Source organism: Carcharhinus amblyrhynchos, chromosome 8 (genome assembly GCF_965287045.1).
Source record: "Carcharhinus amblyrhynchos chromosome 8, sCarAmb.v2.hapA, whole genome shotgun sequence".
In the NCBI taxonomy this organism is placed as follows: domain Eukaryota; kingdom Metazoa; phylum Chordata; class Chondrichthyes; order Carcharhiniformes; family Carcharhinidae; genus Carcharhinus; species Carcharhinus amblyrhynchos.
This window is the reverse complement of record NC_137331.1, coordinates 16,692,790-16,715,391: the sequence shown is the minus strand read 5'-3', so window position 1 is coordinate 16,715,391 and position 22,602 is coordinate 16,692,790. Positions and strand designations below refer to the sequence as shown.

The window sequence follows — 22,602 nt, the reverse complement described above, 5'->3', positions numbered from 1 at the left end:
CGAGTACACTATCAAGGGCAGGAGTTTTAGCAGTGTTGAAGAGCAGAAGGATCTTGGGGTCCGGGTCCACAGGACTCTTAAATCGGCCTCGCAGGTGGAGGATGTGGTCAAGGTGTACTGGCCTTCATTAATCGAGGGATTGAGTTTAGGAGTCGGGAGGTAATGCTGCAACTTTATAAGACCCTTGTCAGGCCCCACTTGGAGTACTGTGCGCAGTTCTGGTCGCCTCACTATAGGAAGGACATAGAAGCTATTGAAAGGGTACGGAGGAGATTTACAAGGATGTTGCCTGGATTGGGAGGCATGCCTTAGGTTGAGGGAGCTGAGACTCTTCTCCCTGGAGAGACGAAGGTTGAGAGGCGACCTGATAGAGGTTTATAAAATGTTGAGAGGAATAGATAGGGTGGATTCTCAGAGGCTATTTCCCCGGGTTGAAATGGTCGCTACGAGAGGACACAGATTTAAGGTGCGGGGAGGCAAGTACAGAGGTGATGTTAGGGGTAAGTTTTTCACTCAGAGGGTGGTGAGTGAATGGAATCGGCTGCCATCAGTGGTGGTGGAGGCGAACTCGCTGGGGCCTTTTAAAAGACTTCTGGATGAGTATATGGGGTTTAATGGGATTGGGGGTTATAGATAGGTCTATGGATTGGTAAGTATTGATGTGATCGGCGCAACTTGTGGGCCGAAGGGCCTGTTTGTGCTGTAGTGTTCTATGTTCTATATGCCCGAGAATATTAACATACCGTTCTCTAAGATCACCATCCACCATGTCCTTCTCCTTTGTGAATAATGATACAAAGTATTTGTTAAGGACCTCTGGCTCCACACATAAATTCCCTCTTTTATACTTGAGTGGACCTACCCTCTCCCTGCCGACCCTCTTGCTCTCTATATACATATAAAATGCATATGGATCTTTCTTAAACCTCTTTGCCAAGGACATTTAGTGGCCTCTTTTAGCCCTCCCAACTCCTGGTTTAAGTTTTTTCCTTCTTTCTTTATATCCTTCAAGGGCTGCCTGTTTTTGTGATCATAAACCTTACATATGCTTCCTTTTTCTTTTTGACTAAGCTCACAATTTGTGTTGTCATCTAAGGTTTCTGAATCTTACCATCCTTATCCTTCATTTTCATGGGAGCATGCCAGTCTTGAACTCTAATCAGCTAGTCTTTAAAAGATTTCCACATGACAGATGTGGATTTAACCTCAAACAGCTGCTTCCAATCTACATTCTCTAGTTCCTGCCTAATATTGTTGTGGTTAGCCTTCCCCCAATTTAGTACTTTTCACCTAAGTACTGCTCTTATCCTTATCTATAAGTAACTTAAAACTTAACAGAATCTTGGTCACTATTCCTGAAATGTTCCCCCAGTGAAACTTCAAACTTGGTACTGGGGAATGGCCAAGCTCATTCCCCAGTACCAAGTCCAGTATGTGGCCTTCCCCAGTTGGAGTATTTACATGTTGCCCCAAGAAACCCTCCTAGATGCACCTAACAAACCACCACCACCACCACCACACACACACACACACACACACACACACACACACACTCCACCCCCACCACCCCCCTGCCTCTGGCACTAAGGGAGTTCCAAGAAAAGATAGGGCAAGTTAAAATCACCCACCACAACAATCCTATTGGTTTCACATTTTGCTATAATTTATCCACATATCTGTTCCTCTATCCGCTACCCCTTGCGTTAAAGCTATACACCCTGGATACTGACCTCCCTATGAAGGGTAAAAGGTGCTTTCTATCTACATCCCTTGCAGTTTTTAAAACTTCAATCAGGTTGACCTCTTTTTCTTTCCACCACCACCCCCCCCCGCCGCCGCCGCCGCCGCCGCCAGCTTTCTCTGCTCAAACACAACCCCAGCCTGTCTTCATAGCTGAAACTCTCCAACCTAGGCAACATCCTGTGTTTATAATCCAGCTCAGAAACTTCACGATATTTCTTGAAGTCAGCCTAGAGTTTTGCAGTTTGAATTTGGCACTGGTAAACATAAGGTGTTTCACTCCAGCCATGATTCATGTGACCCATAGGGAACTTTAATCAAACAAAGTTTATTTAAGAGTACCATTGACATATAATAAGACAATTAGCAACAACTTTCACCAATTACAAATAAGAAAAAAAGCAACCATGATATTGTATGAACCTTAACAGTTAAGTATGCTGCTCCAGCATAAGCACCCCTCCAAACATACAGGCTTAGCACAGAAAGTAATTATGTTCAGGTGAGAACAGATTTTGCAGCTTTCCGACCCCCACTGTGGATTATTCTTTTGGATGTTGAGTTGAAAACTCTGAGACCTTCCAACCTTGCAACACTACTTGTCTGTAGCTTCTAATTAGCCAACAGAATTACCAATACCAGGGAGACTTATAAAAACACTGCATGGATGTATAAGCGAGAGGCAACATGGTTTTGTGAAGAGGAAGTCACTTCTCACGATCTTGATCGTGTTTTTCAAGGAAGTGACAAAGATGATTGATGAGGGATAGGGCAGTGAATGTTGTCTACGTGGACTTCAAGTAAGGCTTTTGACAAGGTCCCTCATGGCAGGCTGAATCAGAAAGTGAAGTCGAACGGCATCAGAGGTAATCTGACAAGGTGGATACAGAACTGGCTTGATCATAGATGTGGAGATGCTGGCGTTGGACTAGGGTAAACACAGTAAGAAGTCTCAACACCAGGATAAAGTCCAACAGGTTTATTTGGTAGCAAATACCACTAGCTTTTGGAGCACTGCTCCCTTGTCAGTTAAATGGGAGTTCTTTCCACTCACGTTGTCTGTACCTTTTAAGACTTGATTAGCTGTAAAGCTTCGCACTCCAATCATTATTCTGTAAATTGAGTTTGCGTCTTTATATGCCCTGTTTGTGAACAGAACTCCCACTTACTGACGAAGGAGCAGCGGTCTGAAAGCTAGTGGCGTTTGCTACCAAATAAACCTGTTGGACTTTAACCTGGTGTTGCGAGACTTCTTACTCGGTCATAGAAGACAGAGGGTAGCAATGGAAGAGTGGGTTTCTGAGTGGAGGACTGTGACAAGTGGTGTTCCTCAGGGATCAGTGCAGGACCAGTTTGTAATACACAAATAATTTGTAGGAAAGTATAACTGATTTGATTAATAAGTTTGCTGATGACACAAAGGTTGGTGGATTTGCTGATGGCAATGAAGATCGTTAGAGGATACAGTAGGATATAGATCAGTTGGAAACTTGGCTGGAGAGATGGCAGATGGAGTTTAATCTGGACAAATGTGAGGTAATGCATTTTGGAAGGTCTAATACAGATAGGAAATATACAGTAAAGGGCAGAACCTTTAAGAGTATTGATAGAGGGATTTGGGTGTACAGGTACACAGATCGCTGAAAGTGGCAAAGTGGAGATGGTAGCCAAGATGGTATGCTTGCCTTCAATGGCTGGGGCACTGAGTTTAAAAATTGACAAGTCATATTGCAGCTTTATAGAACCTGAGTTAGGCTGTACTTGGAATTTAGTATTCAGTTTTGGTCACCACACTACCAGTAGGATGTGGAAGCTTTGGAGAGGGTATTGAAAAGATTTACCAGGATGTTGCCTGGTATGGGGCTATGAGGAGAGGTTGGAAAAACTTAGCCTCCATCATTCCAGTGAGAACAAACCGAGGGGCAATCTGATAGAAGTCTACAAGATTATGAGGAGCATGGACAAAGTGCACAGTCAGAAGCTTTTTCCCAGGGTGGAAGAGTCAGTTACTAGAGGGCATAGGTTTAAGGTGCAAGGGGGCAAAGCTTAAAGGAGATGTACGAGGCAAGTTTTTTTGCAAAGAGGATGGTGGCTGCCTGGAATTCAGTGCTGGGGGAAGTAGTGGAAGCAGATACAATAATGACTTTTAAGGAATGTCTTGACAGATACATGAATAGGATGGGAATAGAGTGATATTCTCCCCGTGCTTGCGTGGGTCTTCTCCGGGTGCTTTGGTTTCCTCCCACACCCCAAAGATGTGCTGTTAGGCTGACTGGCAGGAATAAATTGTCCCTAAATCAGTTTCCCTCAATCTGGATGGCCATAAAACATTAGACAGGGGTCATGGGGGGAGAGGGGGACTGGTGGTGTTGAGATGGCGGCGCGGGCTCGTTGGGCCGAAGGGCCTGTTTCCCGGGCTGATTTTGTTTTTTGTTCTTTGATATCGTCCCCAGGAGGGTCGGGGGTTTTAGTTCAGTCAGGCAGCATGGCTGGTGCAGGCTTGGAAGGCTGAAGGCCCTGTTCTGTGTTGCAATTTTCTTTGTTCTTTGTGTCCAGTCTGCAGTTCAAACAGCTTCCACGTAGCCAACAGTAAGCAGAATCTCTAATACCAGGGAGAGAGACAGAAACACTGTTTTCAGACTGGAATCCAAACCACTTCTAACAAACTAAAAGTAACTCTTGGATTTTCCCTGTCGGATAATAAACTTCCTTTTAATTTTTACTGCCACAATTTGCCAGAATTTTACAATTTTCTCACTCCATTTGTTAGGTCTTTGCACATTCATTTATCTATCCATGCTCCTTTGGAGCCTCCTGATGTCATCTTCGCAATTTACTTTCCTACCTATCTCTGTGCCATCAGCAAATTTAGCAAACATGCCTTCAGTCCTTTCATCCAAGTCATTAATATGAATTGCAAAAAGTTGAGAATTGTGAGTGGAGGGGCATAGGTTTGGCCATTTGGAATTAATGTGATCTTTTTTCAGGAACTGACACAAAAAGTCAAAGGTTTTGAAAAGGATTGGTGGTTGTAAGTGATGAGGATTGGACATAATCTTTCTTTAATTGACATGGTTTAAGGGAATTTTGTGTAGTTGTAGGCAGGAGGCCTTATTTGGAAAGAGATTCAGATAACACAGATTTTCAGCAAACCAGTTCATTGAAATCCCTTTGCCCAAGCTTTGTACAAAATACAGATTATTATCGGAGAGTCTCACTTCGGTGGTTATGAAGCTATTGGAGAGGGATAGGATTTATGCGCATTTGGAAAAATGTGGCCTGATTAGGAAAGTCAACCTGGCTTTGTGTGGGACAGGTTTGCCTCACTAACATGATTGACTTTCTCGCCGAGGTAGCAAACCAGTTCATTGAAATCCCTTTGCCCAAGCTTTGTACAAAATACAGATTATTATCGGAGAGTCTCACTTTGGTGGTTATGAAGCTATTGGAGAGGGATAGGATTTATGTGCATTTGGAAAAATGTGGCCTGATTAGGAAAGTCAACATGGCTTTGTGTGGGACAGGTTTGCCTCACTAACATGATTGATTTTCTCGCCGAGGTAGCAAAGGTGATTAATGAGGGAAGAGCATTGGATGTTGTCTACATAGATTTTTGTAAAGCTTTCATCAAGGTCCCAAATGGTCAGCTCATCCAGAAGATTAAAATGCATGGGATCCATGGTGACTTGGCTGCTTGGATTCTGTATTGCCTTGCCCATATTAGTCAGAGTAGTGTTGGAAGGATGTTTTTCTGGCTAAAGGTCCTTGACTCATGGTGTTCTGCAGGGATCTGTACTGACCTCTGCTGTTTGTGATATATATTGTTGCAAAGTTGAGTAGAATGTTGTGAAGTTAGTGTTTGTAAAATTATTAAATAATTGTAAAATGCTAAGAGGTATAAAATTTCATGGTTCTGTTTTTAAAAAAATCTTTTTAAAAGAGATACCGGTACAAAAATGCAGTATACAGATCGATTAAACTTTGTCAGCCTAGGCAGTAGTGCTGCCTAGACAATTGGTTGTTTCTGAATTCTAACCATTCAGTTTAAACTAGGTATTTGAATAACCTGTAAACCAATCCTATTGTGGAGATTGTGGTATGTCATCAGGGGTATAAAGACAGAAGACCCAAACAGTAGAAAAATGCCTGCCATCTGCTGAGTAACAGCTTAGTTCAGCTAAGAGAGACTTGCTGAATCTCTTATAGCTACATTTATGTCTTAAAAGAGAGCCTCATCTCGATCGCAAAGGTATCAACAGAAGATAATGAAGACAGAAGAAATGAGTAAAGAAGACAGAAGCTTCTGAAAGACAACGATGCTGGTTGAAATTTTGAGTGTGACTAAGAATTCTTTTTTTTTAAGTGGGAATTGGATTTAGCTAAGCAGCATTCCATTAGAATTGTGTTTTATTCAGTTTATTAATAAAGAACAAAGAACAAAATCAGCCCGGGAAACAGGCCCTTCGGCCCAACGAGCCCGCGCTGCCATCTCAACACCACCAGTCCACCTCTCTATTCGTGACCCCTATCTAATGTTTTATGGCCATCCAGATTGAGGGAAACTGATTTAGGGACAATTTATTCCTGTCAGTCAGCCTAACAGCACATCTTTGGGGTGTGGGAGGAAACCGGAGCACCTGGAGAAAACCCACGCAAGCACGGGGAGAATGCGCAAACTCCCACAGTCACCGGCCCAAATCCATGTGTCTGTACAGCAATCAGCGATAGTCACTGAGCTGTCGTCTTGCCCAGTATCTTGTCCAGTTTAGGCACACACTAACGACATGAAGCACTAGGCCAATCTCGAACAACCAAGAGCAGCCCCACTACGACCCATCGCGTGTATGCGCCTCATTGGACACGAGGTGGACCGACTTAAAACCTGTGAATGAAAGAGAAAAAAATCATTATTATCATACTATACCCATTTACATTACCAGGGATGCCCCAATGCTAATGACCCTTATTTAAAAGGTTCTCCTATATCCACCCATCTCCAACTCAGTCATATGCCTGTCTAAGTTACTCTTAAAGGACTCTAGCGTGTTTGCCTCCACCACTTACTTGTTACTTGTTGATTTTGCAGAGAGACTTTCGGGTAATTATTTTGATTTAACTACTAAAAGTTGCTGAAGCGCAGATATTATCCCTTCTCTCATACTTTAACAAATTATGAAGGGAAGTACTTCCCTTTGAGTGGTTGCATGTTAGTTCTCCCAGAGGAGATCAACCTTTGTAACAATATAAATGATGTGTGTTATAGAGGTTTACAGCATGAAAACAGGCCCTTTGGCCCAACTTGTCCATGCTGCCCCTTTTTTTTTCAAACCTCTAACCTAGTTCCAGTTGCCTGTGTTTGGCCCATATCCTTCTATACCCATTTTAGCTATATAACTGTCTAAACACTTCTTAAAAGACAAGATTGTACCAGCCTCTACTACTACTTCTGGCAACTTGTTCCAGTCATTCACCACCCTCTGCGTAAAAAAAAAAATTGCCCTTCTGGACCTATTTGTATCTCTCCTCTCTCATCATAAACCTATGCCCTCTTGTCTTAGACTCCCTTACCTTTGGGAAAATATATTGACCATCCAGCTGATTTATACCCCTCATTATTTTTTATAGACTTCTATAAGATCACCCCTAAGCCTCTTATGTACCAGAGAAAAAGAGTCCCAGTCTACCCAGCCTCCTCTTATAACTCAAACCATCAAGTCCCAGTAGCATCCTAATAAATCTTTTCTGCACTCTTTCTAGTTTAATAATATCCTTTCTCTTACAGGGTGACCAGAACTGTACGTGGTATTCTAAGTGTGGTTTTAACAATGTCTTGTACAACTTCAACGAGACATCCTAACTCCTGTATTCAATGTTCTGGCCAATGTATAATGCAGGTCATAAACTCCAAAGTGTTTTATGAAGGCTGCCTGGATCATAAGTTTTGCAATTTAAATTTGGCTAGGGTGAGCATGAGATGCTTCACTTTGGGTATGATTCAACTGACCCACTAGGGAGCTTTTATCAAAAAAGTTGATTTAAGAATACAGTTAATAAGTATAAAAGAAAATTAGCTATAACTTTTATCAATTACAAACATGAAAAAGAAATGATATTGTATGAACCTTAACAGCTAAATACCATTCCAACCAAACATCCCATAAATGAAACCCTTAACACAGGTTTAGCGCAGAAAATGTGAATGCTCACATGTGGCTGGAACTCGGTCCTTTTGTTAAATGCTGCAGTTCTTTTGGGACATACACACACAAGCTTGAAGTCAGGACAGCTTCCCAAAATACCAGAGAGAGAGAGAATCTAGGTACTTACTAGCAAAACCATGAACAACAGACTTTTCGCTCCAAGAATGCAAGAAGCCTTGCTTCCAGCTAGTCAGCCAAATTTCTAATACCAGGGAGAGAGGTAAAAATACTGCTTTTCAGTCTGATGTTCACATCCTTTCTAAACTTAGACAGCAGCTAACAGCCAAACTGAAAGTGAAACCTTGAATTCACTATGGAAAAAAAACTATATAAATGACATGACCTGCCACCCTTACCCCTAACAATGCAGAGTCATAAAACCCAGTAAGTGCCTGAGGCCCAGAATAAAAATAAACAAAACCTCATTTAAACCATTGAAGCGGTAATAAAAGGTGTTTTAACCGGACAGCAAGGAAACAATGAAACCAAAAGGCCTGCATTCAATTGCAAAGAAAATGATTAAAATCAAATACTTCTCTTAAAGGTGCTCTAGCATCACACATGGATGAAAACGTAGATGGGTTTACAGACAACACAAAGATAGGTGTAGTTGTGGATAGTGTACAGGGTTGTCAAAGGATACAGCAGGCTATAGATCAGTTGCTGATATGGATGGAGAAATAGCAGATGGCGTTTAATTCAGGCAAGTGAGATGCTGAATTTTGGGAAATCAAATATTAAGGGTTAATATACAGTTAATGGCAGGACTCTGAACAACAATGCTGTTCAGAGGAATGTTGGGGTTCAAGTCCATCACTTCCTGAAAGTGACCACACAAGTATATAAGGTGGTAAAGGTGGCGTATGGCATGCTTGCATTTATTGGTTGGGGCATTGAGTACAAGAGTCAAGATGTGATGTTGCAGCTTTATAAAACTTTGATTAGACCGCATTTAAAGTATAGCATTCAATCTGGTCACCACCTACAGGAAGGATATGGAGACTTTGGAGTGGGTGAAGAAGAGGTTTACCAGAATGCTCCCTGGACTGGGGGGCATGAACTAGAAGGAGAAAGTGGACAAACTAGGGTTGATTTCTCTTGAGGAGCAGAGGCTGAGAGGAGACCTGATAAAAAATCTATAAAATTATGAGTGGCGTAAATAGGCTTACCAGTCAGAATCTTTTTCCCAAGGTTGAAATTCTAATACTAGGGGTCATGCACTTAAGGTGAGAGGGGGCAAGTTTTTTCACAAATAGTGGGAGGTGTCTGGAATGGTGGTGATGGAGACAGATATGACAGATGTTTAAGGGGCTTTTAAATGAGCACATGAATGTTCAAGGAATAGGGGTATATGGCAGGCAGAAGGTATTAGATTAATTTGGCGTCATGCTTGGCACAACATTGCGGGCTAAAGGGCCTGTTCCTGTGCTGTACTTTTTTATTATCTATTATAATACACACATACAACTTAATCACACAAATATGAGTTTGAAGCAGAAATACGCATTTCTCAAATCTTCTCCACCATTCAGCAAGATGATAGCTAATCTGATGCAGCTTCAGCTTCATGTTCTGCCTACTCCCAATACTCTCCATTAGTCAAGAATCTATCTACCTCTACCTTAAATCTCTATACAGTGTTGACTCTGCCTCCACTGCTCTGCTGACTTTATTTTTTTTTAAATCGAAATTCCAGAGATTTGAGGAAAAAACCTGCGAAATATGGATCTTGAGCCTGTTGTCATTTGGTTCTTGAAAGTAGCTTTGGCAAAAAAACATGAATTTTCGAACAACTATTGGACAGATTGATAGCATGAGCCTCAGATATTTTGTTTCTTTGTCCATGAAAATTATTAAATCTGCTATTTTGTGGACAAACCTGTTCATTTATAAATGTCACACTGCATTTTTTTGTAAATGTATCTCTCCATTGGGTATGGTGACATTTTTATTCAGTCATAAGATGTAATCATTATTATATTATTTAAACTAATTCAAAGTCTTTCAAGCATTCCAGTTTAATGTGACAAACTAGGACATGAGACAACTTTTAATTCTCTTAACAATCTTCCTTTATTTAACACTTTTGGTACTAACTCAAACTTAGAACAGTTGCACCACTTTAATTCTTTTACTGAACTTTAAGTCTTAACTGAACATAAATTCTGATCCTTTAACCGACAATACATTGTATCCAATTGGAATGAAGTGGCCAAGTCTGTTCCCAGCTTAGAATCGATCCTCATGGTCTCTGAAGATGGTCTCAGGGTTGAGCTTTAGAGCTATCACCATGGACAAAGGACTGCATCCTTTTTATCTACAAATTGTTTCAACTTTCCAAAAGGTTCTCTGGCACCCAATGAATGGTGTAACTAGAAACCAATCACATTGCTCAAACAGCCCCTAAATTACTTGTAAACAACTCCCTTATGCTTGATTCAGATAGCATTGAGCTCACACAAAACGTGATGCCATCATGTCTAACTCAAAGTAAACAACTTCCCATATTTGGTCAACACAGGAGGCTTCAGATCACAGTTCCCAGATTAGATCATGGCTCATAGCAACTTTACAGCCTGCATCTGTTTTTAGTTACATCTTGACCAAAAATCCCAACATGCTTAACAAGCCACCATTGCCATTATTCTGTTGAAATCATTGTTGTAGTCATTCTTTTGCCATCCACAGTTGTCAATTTATTACCCAACTGTAATTTTTAATGAGAAGGTGGTGATCAAAGAAAAGAACAAAGAAAATTACAGCACAGGATCAGCCCGTCAGCTCTCCAAGCCCACACTGACCATGCTGTCCGATTTAACTAAAACCTCCTACCCTTTCAGGGACCATATCCCTTTATTTCCATCCTATTCATATATTTGTCAAGACGGTCCTTAAAAGTCACTACTGTATATGCTTCCATTACCTCCCCCAGCAATGAGTTCCAGGTGCCCACTACCCTTTGTGTAAAAACCTCATACATCTCCTTTAAACCTTGTCCCCCGCATCTTGAACCTGTGCCACCTAGTAATTGACTCTTCAACCCTGGGAAAAAGCTTCTGACTATTCATTCTGTCCATGCCCCTCATAATCTTGTAGGCTTCTATCAGGTCAACCCTCAACCTCCATCATTCCAATGAAAACGAAGTTTCTCCAACCTCTCCTCATAGCTAATGCCCTCCATACCAGGCAACGTCCTAGTAAATCTTTTTTGCACTCTCTTCAAAGCCTCCAAATCCTTCAGGTAGTGTGGCGACCAGAATTGAACACTATATTCCATGTGCGACCTAACTAAGGTTCTATAAACCTGCAACATGATTTGCCAGTTTTTAAACTCAGTGCCCTAGCCAATGAAGGCAAGCATGCCGTATGCCTTCTTGACTACCTTCTCCACCTACATTGCCACTTTCAGTGACCTGTGTACCTGTACACCCAGATCCCTTTGCCCATCAATGCTCTTAAGGGTTCTGCCAATTACTGTATATTTCCTATTTTTACTAGACCTTCCAAAATGCGTTATCCGGATTAAACTCCATCTGCCATCTCTCCCCAAGTCTCCAACCAATCGATATCCTGCTGTATCCTCTGATGGTTCTCATTGCTATCCGCAAATCCACCAACTTTTGTATCATTCTCAAACTTACTAATCAAACCAGTTACAATTTCCTCCTAATCATTTATGTATGTATATTACAAACAGCAAAGGTCCCAGCACTGATCCCTGAGAAATGCCCCTTGTCGAAGCCCTCAATTCAAAAATTGCACCCTTCCATTGCTGCCCTCTGTCTTCTTTGAGTAAAAAGTCTGACAACACCAGGTTTTAGTCCAACCGATTTATTTGACAGTAAACTCACAAGCTTTCGAAGGGACTCCCTCTTCGTCAGGTGAATGGCCATTCACCTGACGAAGAGGGAGTCCCCTCGAAAGCTTGTGAGTTTACTGTCAAATAAATTGGTTGGACTAAAACCTGGTGTTGTCAGACTTTTTACTGTGTTTACCCCAGTCCAACGTTGGCACATCCACTTCTTTGACTGACCCAGTTTTGTACACACGTTGCCAGCTTCCCTCTGATCCCATGTGACTTCACCTTCTGCACCAGTCTGCCATAAGGGACCTTGTCAAAGGCCTTACTGAAGCCCATGTAGACAGCATCCACGGCCCTATCTTTATCAATGATTTTTCGTCACTTCCTCCAAAAACTCAATCAAGTTAGTGAGACACAACCTCCCTTTCACAAAACCATGTTGTCTCTCACTAATACGTCCACTTATTTTCAAATGGGAATAAATCCTGTCTCGAAGAATCCTCTCCAATAATTTCCGTACCACTGATGTAAGGCTCACCAGCCTGTAATTACCTGGATTATCTTTGCTACCCTTCTTAAACAAAGGAACAACATTGGCAATTCTCCAATCCTCTGGGTCCTCCCCTGTAGCCGTGATGTGGAGATGCCGGCGTTGGACTGGGGTAAACACAGTAAGAAGTCTCACAACACCAGGGTAAAGTCCAACAGGTTTATTTGTTAGCAAAAACCACTAGCTTTAGGATGCTAGGTTGCCCCTTCATCAGGTGAGTGGGAGTTCTAATCAAAAACAGGGCATATAAAGAGACAAACTCAATTTACAGAATAATGATTGGAATGCAAGTCTTTACAGCTAATCAAGTCTTAAAGGTACAGACAGTGTGAGTGGAGAGAGCGTTAAGCACAGGTTAAAGAGATGTGTATTGTTTCCAGACAGGACAGTTAGTGAGATTTTGCAAGTCCAGGCAAGTCATGGGGGTTACAGATAATGTGACATGAATCCAAGATCTCAGTTGAGGCCGTCCTCGTGTGCGGAACTTGGCTTTCGGTCTCTGCTCAGCAACTTTGCACTGTTGTGTATCGTGAAGGCCGCCTTGGAGAACGCTTACCCAAAAATCAGAGGCCGAATGCCTGTGACTGCTGAAGTGTTTCCCAACAGGGAAAGAACAGTTTTGCCTGATGATTGTCAAATGGTGTTCATTCATCTGTTGTCATAGCATCTGCATGGTCTCCCCAATGTACCATACCTCAGGACATCCTTTCCTGCAGCAGAGGCAACACGGTTTTGTATCAAGTAGATGACGTTGGCCGAGTTGCAAGAGTATGTACCGTGTGCTTGGTGGATGGTGTTCTCACGTGAGATGATGGCATCCGTGTCAATGATCCAGCACGTCTTGCAGAGGTTGCTGTGGCAGGGTTGTGTGGTGTCATGGTCACTGTTCTCCTGGAGGCTGGGTAGTTTGCTGTGGACAGTGGTCTGTTTGAGGTTGTGCATTTGCTTAAAGGCAAGAAGTCGGAGTGTGAGGATGGCCTTGGTGAGATGTCCATCTTCATCAATGATATTTTGAAGGCTCCGGAGAAGATGTCATAGCCTCTCTGCTCCAAGGAAGTACTGGATGACGGAGGGTACTCTGATCATCGTATCCCGTGTGTGCCATGTCCCGTGGATCATTGACACGGATGTCATCATCTCACGTGAGAACACCATCCACCAGGTACACAGTACTTGGTCTTGCAACTCGACGAATGTTGTCTACCTAATACACTGCAGGAAAGGATGTCCCGAGGCATGGTACACTGGGGAGACCATGCAGACACTACAACAACGGATGAATGAACACCGTTCAATAATCACAAAGCAAGGCTATTCTCGTCCTGTTGGAGAACATTTCAGCGGTCATGGGCATTCAGGTAAGCGTTCTCCAAGGCGGCCTTCACAGCACACGACAGCGCAGAGTCGTTGAGCAGAGACTGATAGCCAAGTTCTGCATACATGAGGTTGGCCTCGACCAGGATCTTGGGTTTATGTCACACTATCTGTAACCCCCACAACTTGCCTGGACTTGCAAAATCTCACTAACAGTCAGTGTGGAGACAATACACATCCCTTTAACCTGTGCTTAACACACTCTCAACTCACATTGTCTGTCACCTTTAAGACTTGATTACCTGTAAAGATTCGCATTCCAATCATTATTCTGTAAATTGAGTTTGTGTCTTTATATGCTTGTTTGTGATTAGAACTCCCATTCACCTGACAAAGGGGCAGCCAGTGCTCCGAAAGCTAGTGGCTTTTGCTACCAAACAAACCTGTTGGACTTTAACCGAGTGTTGTGAGACTTCTTACTGTGTCCTCCCCTGCAAGAAGTCTCACAACACCAGGTTAAAGTCCCCAACAGGCTTGTTTGGTAGTAAACGCCATTAGTTTCCAGGGTTTACCTCACCTGACAAAGGGACTCTAACCTGGTGTAGCGAGACTTCTTACTTGTGTTTACCCCAGTCCGACGCCGGCATCACCACATCACGTCCTCCCCTGTAGCCAGTGAGGATATAAAGATTTGTCTCAAGGCCCAAGCAATTTCCTCCCTTGCTCCTCCCAGTATTCTGGATATATCCCATCAGGCCCTGAGGACTTGTCTACCCTAATTTTTCTCAAGAACCCTAATGCCACCTCATTTTTGATATGCTGATGCTGATACATTTAGTGACAGTAATACCTTGAATGAATGCCATTGTCAAGGCTGGCACTTGTGTGGATGTTACTTGTCACTTCGAATCGGAATCTTGCCCAGGCCTGGCTGCAAGTTTCAAACCTCATGTCCACTTTCAGAAACCAGATCAAAACTAAAATCACAGAAAATAATTTGTAAAATAGCAGATTTATAAAAATATACTTACTACACTTTTGATGGAGGTGAATGTGTCTTAGCGCATCCAAGCCTAAGCAACTGATGATGAAACAGAGACACTCGACCTCAAATTAGGGTTATTTTTAAACTGCATTGGAATGTCACAATTTGCTGTGGTGAACCTGCTTTTGATACCGAAAGAGCTAGCAAGTTCTGGCTTGTTCTACAGCAGTGGTGGGAATAATACTGCAACTATTTATTGGTAATAGAAATGCATTTAAAGCCTGTTGTCTTCAATTTTTAAAGATTCATTCTTTCTTTTTTGGATGGATTTTAGCTTGCAAAAAATTTGCCTCCGCGAACAGTTGGTTATCCATGGACTCTAATTTACAGCACTGCTAAACATGGCATGAGTCTGAAAACACTGTACCGTAGTATGACAGGTGTCGATACCCCAATGCTACTAGTTATTAAAGACAGCGATGGCCAGGTATGGCGTAGGCATTTAAAAAATAGAACTTTTTTTTGTTATTTCACCAATTTTAAAAGATTAGTTATTATACACTACTGTTAACTGTGAACAAAGTAATAACGTTTTGAAATTTTCAGCATAAAATGCAGATATCTTATACAATTGCTGTATAATCTCTTCTGTGTTGCCAATTTTGTTACCTTTGCCGCCTTCCTTTTATTTTAATGGTGTACAATATTAGCTTTGTAATACTGTACCACTAATCTTGCCTGCTCTTGCTTGCTGAAGTTATAAAATCATAGAATCCCTACAGTGCAGAAGGAGGCCATTGGCAAATTTAGCATGGCCAATCCGCCTAAACTGCATATCTTGGAGCGTAGAAGGAAACCAGAGCATCTGGAAGAAACCCACACAGACATGGAGAGAACGTGCAAACTCCAAACAGTCACCCAAGGCCGGAATTGAACCTGGATCCCTGGCACTGTGAGACAGCAGTGCTAACCACTATACCACCCATTCTGTACACCCAGCTGTGACTGTCAGCTCTGTTCTCCAGTGTTGACTGTGCAGAGGGTAGGATTAGTAAGTTTGTAGATAACGCAAAGATTGTCTGGGTGGTTAACAGTGAGGCAGAGTGTCTTCAGCAACAAGAAGATACAGACAGATTGCTCAAATGGGCAGTTAAGCGGCAGATGGCATTTAATCCTGAAAAGTGAGAGGTGATTCATTTTGGAAGGAGTAATTTGACAAGGAAGTACTCAATGAATGGTAGAATACGAGGTGTGTTTGTCCACAGATTTCTGTAGTTGGAAGGGCATAGAATAGAATCCCTACTGTACAGAAGGAGGTCATTCAGCCCTTCAAGGACCTGGGTGGCATTGACCCAGGCCCTATCCCTGTAATCCCATATATTTAACCTCCTAATCCCCCTGACACGAAGGGGCAATTTAGCGTAGCCAGTGTACCTAACCAGCATAGCTTTGGACTATGGGAGGAAATCAGAGCACCCGGAGGAAACTCAGACACAGGGAGAATGTGCAGGCTCCGCACAGACTGACCCATGCCAGGAACAGAACCTGGGTCCCTGGCGCTGTGGAACAGCAATGCTAGCCACTGTGCCGCCCAAGTTAATAGGGTGGTGGAGAAGTCATATGGGACACTTGCCTTTATCAATCAAGGCATAGATTACAAAAACAAGGAAGTCATGTTGGAGTTGCATAGAATTTTGGTGAAGCCACAGCTAGAGTACCGTATGCAGTTCTGGACACCACATTATAGGAAGGATGTGATTGCAGTGGAGGAGTTGCAGAGGAGATTCACCAGGATGCCGACTGGCATGGAACATTTACGTAATGAAGAGAGGTTGGATAGGCTTGGGTTGTTTTTGTTGGAACAGAGAAGATTGAGAGGATGACCTGATTGAGGTGTACAAGATTATGAGAGACGTGGACAAAATGAATAAGGAGCAGCTATTCCTCAGCTGAAGGGCCAGTTAGGACAGGAGGTTTAAGGGGATGTAAGGAAAAACATTTTTACCTAAAGGATAATGACAGTCTGGAATGCGCTGCCTGAGAGGATAGATTGCCTCCCAGCCTTTAAAAAGTATCTGGATGAGCACTTGGCACATTATAACATTCAGGACTATTGGCCAAGTGCGTGCAGATGGGATGAAATGGGAGTTCAGATGTTTCTAATGTGACGGTGCAAACCCATTGCACTGAAGGTCTTATCTGCGCTGTATGATTCTATGTTCCACCATCCCTTCTACTCGTTATCCCTGGTGAACGCCCATTTAAATTGGACGCTGGGCGGTGTTACCTTTGAAGAACGGGGACGGCACAGTGGTTTAGCAGTGCTGCCTCATGGCGCCGCGGATCCAGGTTCAAATCCGGCCTCGGGTCACTGTGGGTTTTCTCTGGGTACTCCGGTTTCCTCCCACAGTCCAGAGATGTGCGGGTTAGCTAGATTGGCCATGCTAAATTGACCTGAGTGTCCGTGAATTTGCAGGGTAGATGTATAAGGTTACAGGATAGGGTTTGGTTGAGATTGTGGTCGGTATAGACTCAATGGACCAAATGGCCTTCTAGACTGTAGGGATTCTATAATCACTGTGCATAGATGTGTGATAGCCAAGTAACCATTTGTATAAATATGAACAGGTGTTGGGAGGCTGATGAATCAAATCAATTGATGGACGAAGAAATGCTTTGTATTAACTGACTGCCATTATTCTATTTTATATCTGCAGCTATTTGGTGCTCTAGCATCTGAACCATTCAAGATTAGCGATTGTTTTTATGGAACTGGGGAGACCTTCCTTTTTACATTTTATCCTGAATTTAAGGTAAAAAAAAATCAGGAATTAATGTTTTTGCAATTTAAGTTTTTAATATTTTAGTTAATTTTCGATCTTTAGTAATAAGGCAATAAATAAAACCATTTGCTCTGTTGAGTCTATGCAGTGCACTGTGTAAAGCAGTCAGTCTCATTCCCCACTATGCAGTCAGTCTCATTCCCCACTCAGTTTTTTTCTAGAATGCCCAATAAATTTGCTTTTGAAATCATTCATTTCCATTTCCAATGCCTTCATGGAGAGTGAGTTCCAAATCATTACCTGGAACTCTATGAAAAGGTTCTTCCTCATATCTTCACTGTATTTCTTGCCCAAAACTTTAAATCTGAGTTCCATAATTCTTGTATAATTAGCAAATAGAAACAATCTGTCTGTGTCATAATCTTGTACACCTCGAATCATGCCTTCAATCTCCTTTAGTCCAAGGAGAACAACCTAACATCAAAGCTAAACTCCCTCACAAGCTTCCTAAAGTGTGATGACCAGACATGGGTGCAGTACTCTAGTTGTGGCCTAACCAAAGCTTTATAAAATTTCAGCATAACGTGTTCTGGCTCTTAATTTGAAGCCCAAGATTCCGACCTGCCATTGCAAATGCAATAAGCCAGCCAAAAGTCCGTAAGGCATAGGAGCAGAGTAGGCCATTAGGCCCTTCAGCTCTGCTCCACCATTCGATGAGATCATGACGGATAAAGAACAAAGAAAATAACAGCACAGGAACAGGCCCTTCGGCCCTCCAAGTCTCCACTGACCATGCTATCTGATTGAACTAAAACCCCCTACCCTTCTGGGGACCGTATCTCTCTACTGCCATCCTATTCATGTACTTGTCTCCAGGCGCCCTTTAAAATCACTATCGTATCTGCTTCCATTACCTACCCCGGCAGTGAGTTGCAGGTACCCACCACCGTGTGTGGGGGGAAAAGAGCATGCCTTGTACATCTCATTTAAACCTTGCCCCTCACACCTTAAACCTATGCCCCCTAGTAATTGATTCTTCCACCCTGGGAGAAAGCTTCAGACTATGCAGTCTATCCATACTCCTCATAATCTTGTAGACTTCTATCAGGTCAGCCCTCGACCTCCATCGCTTCAATGGGAACAAATCATATTTCTCCAACCTATCGTGATAGCTAATACCCTCTATGCCAAGCAACATCCTGGTAAATGTTTTCTGTATCCTCTCCAAAGCCTCCACATCTTTCTGGTAGTGTGGTGATCAGAATTGAATACAATATTCCAATGCGGCCTCACTAAGGTTTTATAAAGCTGCAACATGACTTGTCAATTTTTAAACTCAATGTCCCAGACAATGAAAGCAAGCATGCCGTATGACTTCTTGACTACCTTTTTCACCTGCATTGCCACTCTGTGACCTGTGTATCTGCACACCCAGAGCCCTCTGCTTATCAATACTCTTTAGGGTTCTGCCATTTACTGTATATTTCCTATCTGTATTAGACCTTCCAAAATGCATTACTTCACATTTGTCTGAATTAAATTCCATCTGCCATCTCTCCACCCAAGTCTCCAACCGATCTACATCCTGCTGTATCCTCTGATGGTCCTCATCGCTATCTGCAAATCCACCATTGCGTCGTCAGCAAACTTACGAATCAAACCAGTTACATTTTCCTCCAGATCGTTTATATATATTACAAACAGTAGAGGTCCCAGCACAGATCCCTGAGGAACGCCACCTGTCACAGCCCTCCATTCAGGTATGCACCCTTCCACTTCTAGTCTCTGTCTTCTATGACTGAGCCAGTTCTGTTTCCATCTTGCCAGTTCACCTCTGATCATACGACTTCACCATCTGCACCAGTCTGCCATAAGAGACCTTGTCAAAGGCCTTTGAAGTCCATGTAGACAACATCCACCGCCCTACCCTCAAACATCTTTGTCACTTCCTCGAAAAACTCAAATCAAGTTAGTGAAACATCACCTCCCCTTCACAAAACCATGATCTGCCATGATAATCCTCAACTCTGTTTTCCTGCCTTATCCCCATAACCCTTGATTCCTTTACTGATTAAATATCTGTCTATCTCAGCCTTGAATATACCTAACATTGACTTCAATGGGCCTAGAAGATCCTGTCAGCAGGCAGGACCATAAAACCCTGGTCTACTTATCTTTTATTATCTAGGAAGCGCTGGTGAGGCCCCTGCCTGCCTCCTGAAACCCTGCCTTTCCACTTCGTGGTCTTGCTTATGCCCAATCTCTGTTCTTTAAAGGATGATGTGGTGATGCTGGCGTTGGACTGGGGTAAGCACAGTAAGAATTCTCACAGGTTTAAAGTCCAACAGGGTTATTTGGTAGCACAGGCCACAAGCTTTCGGCGCACTACCCCTTCATCAGGTAAGTGTGAGTTGTGTTTACAAACAGGGCATATGTAGACACAAACTCAATTTATAAGATAATGGTTGGAATGTGAGTCTTTACAGGTAATCAAGTCTTAAAGATACAAGCAATATGAGTGGAGAGAGGGTTAAGCACAGGTTAAAGAGATGTGTATTATCTCCAGCCACGACAGTTAGTGAGATTTTGCAAGCCCAGTCAAGTCGTGGGGGTTACAGATAATGTGGCATGAGCCCAAAATCCCGGTTGAAGCTGTACTCATGTGCGGAACTTGGCTATCAGTTTCTGCTCAGCGATTCTGTGTTGTGTATCGTGAAGGCAGCCTTGGAGAACGCTTACCCGAAAATCAGAGGCCGAATGCCTGTGACTGCTGAAGTGTTCCCCAACAGGAAGAGAACACTCCTGCCTGGTGATTGTCGGGCGGTGTTCATTCATCTGTTGTCGTAGCCTCTGCACGGTCTCCCCAACATACCATGTCTCGGGACATCCTTTCCTGCAGAGTATCAAGTAGACGATGTTGGCCGAGTTGCAAGAGTATGTACCGTGTACCTGGTGGATGGTGTTCTCATGTGAGATAATGGTATCCCTGTTGATGATCTGGTACGTCTTACAGGGGTTGCTGTGGCAAGGTTGTGTGAAGTTGTGTTCATTCATCTGTTGTCGTAGAGTCTGCACGGTCTCCCCAACGTACCATGCCTCGGGACATCCTTTCCTGCAGAGGCTGAAGGCTGGGTAGTTTGCTGCGGACAGTGGTCTGTTTGAGTTTGTGCGGTTGTTTGAAGGCAAGAAGTGGGAGTGTGGAGGTGCTGGGACACAGCAGACAGAGTACCCTTCATCATCCAGTACTTCCCCAGAGCGGAGAAGCTACAACATCTTCTCCGGCGCCTTCAACATTGTCATCGATGAAGACGAACACCTCACCAAAGCCATCCCTGCACCCCCACTTTTTGCCTTCAAACAACCGCACAACCTCAAACAAACCATTGTCCACAGCCTTCAGGAAAACAGTGACCACGACACTACACAATCCTGCCGCAGCAACCTCTGCAGGACGTGGCCAGATCATTGACATAGTTGCTATCATCTCACATGAAGACACCATCCACCTAGTACACAGTACATACTCTTGTAACTCGGCCAACGTCGTCTATCTAATACGCTGCAGGAAAGGATGTCCTGAGGCACGGTACACTGGGGAGACCATGCAGATGCTACGAAAACGAATGAATGAACACCACCCGACAATCACCAGGCAGGAATGTTCTCTTCCTGTTGGGGAACACTTCAGCAGCCACGGCCATTCAGCCTCTTATCTTCGGGTAAGCGTTCTCCAAGGCAGCCTTCATGAGACATGTCTATAGGGTATCAGGGAGGGGTAGTACCTCTGGTGGGGAAACGTGTCACGTCCTTTCAGGGTAGTTGGTTCACCCTTTGTCCCCACCTGGCACTCAGCTCTTACCTGTGGCTCCCCGTAGCTGTTTGCATGCGACAGCGGCCACACCCCAGGCAACGGCCTCGACAAGCCGGCTAAACTAGGTGAGGGTAGCTGACGGGTCTCAACCCTCGGTGAGATAGGGAGATGTCTATCCCAGCATGTGAAGACAGACTCCGGCAGATTGAGCAGATGAGATCGATGGAAGGTCAACCAGTCAAGAAGGCAGTCTCTGCAAGCGTCGTGGAACATGAAGAGCAGGACAAGACACAGAAGAAATCCTGTTCATCCACTGCGCCTTGTCCCATCTCCAGCCATCTTGATTCTTGTCTTGCCACTGGATCTAGTTGGGAATTGGGAAGAGAGAGTGAGGCTGATGCTGCGTAACTCTCCCTCACTTTAATCCAAATCAAACACTAGTCTCGACACCATCATCATCATCAGTGTCCTGTTCAACCCTTGAAGTCCTGTGACAATGGGCGAGCGACAATGCAGCAGGTGTGGATACACTGGGAGCTATAGTCACAGACCTGCACACAAGCGGCTCAGGTCTAACAACCATTAGCAGAAATGGTCTACCTGGGCTACTAAGCAGTCCTCTTCAGGAATGCACTGCTCACCTCTGTAGAATGAGGAAGGGGCTAGAAAAGGTGCCCTAAACATTGCCTGCTTCACTACACCCTGGCCTGTTTACCATGGCTGGCGGGGATCCCGTCTTGCGGTCAAACAAACAAAATAAAACACAAGGTGACACTGCTCACCATTGGCACTTGGAACATGCGCACGCTTTTGGACAACCCTACAGCAGGCAGACCAGAGAGAAGAACAGCCTTAGGTGCCAGAGAGCTTGCAAGATACAACATTGACATTGCAGCCTTGAGTGAAACTCGTCTTGCCAACGTAGGTCAGTTGACTGAAACTGGAGGTGGATACACTTTTTTCTGGCGCAGTCGCGGCAGCGATGAGCGTCGTGATGCTGGAGTTGGATTCACTGTCAGGAGTCACCTTGTTCTGAAACTTGATAGTCTACCCAAGGGTGTGAACGATTGGCTCATGACATTACAGCTTCCACTACAGAACAGAAGTCAAGCCACCCTGATCAGCGCCTATGCCCCCACAATGAACAACCCTGACGAGATGAAAGACAAGTTCTACGAAGAACTAGATGCCCTACTATCAGCAGTGAACAGTACCGACAAGCTGATCTTGCTTGGCCATTTCAATGCAAGAGGACGGTGTGACTCTGCAATCTGGCAGGGAGTCATTGGGAGGCATGGAGCGGGCAAGTGTAACAGTAACGGCCTACTCTTAATGAAGACCTGTGCAGCATACAACCTCCTCATCACTAATGCAACCTCCCGTCTGCCTACCCATAACAAGACCTCCTGGATACATC

At 43.6% G+C, this 22,602-nt stretch overlaps 1 protein-coding gene across 6 annotated transcripts in view; it reads left to right on the top strand.

Moving 5' to 3' along the window:
* oxr1a (oxidation resistance 1a) overlaps positions 1-22,602 on the top strand; it is a 588,813-nt gene that overhangs the window by 528,327 nt on the left and 37,884 nt on the right. For all 6 annotated transcript variants that reach the window (XM_080193724.1, XM_080193727.1, XM_080193723.1 and 3 more), the window contains 2 exons: positions 14,926-15,078; positions 17,309-17,404. In XM_080193724.1, the coding sequence (XP_080049850.1) occupies positions 14,926-15,078; positions 17,309-17,404 (249 nt within the window). The remainder of the gene's footprint in view (positions 1-14,925; positions 15,079-17,308; positions 17,405-22,602) is intronic.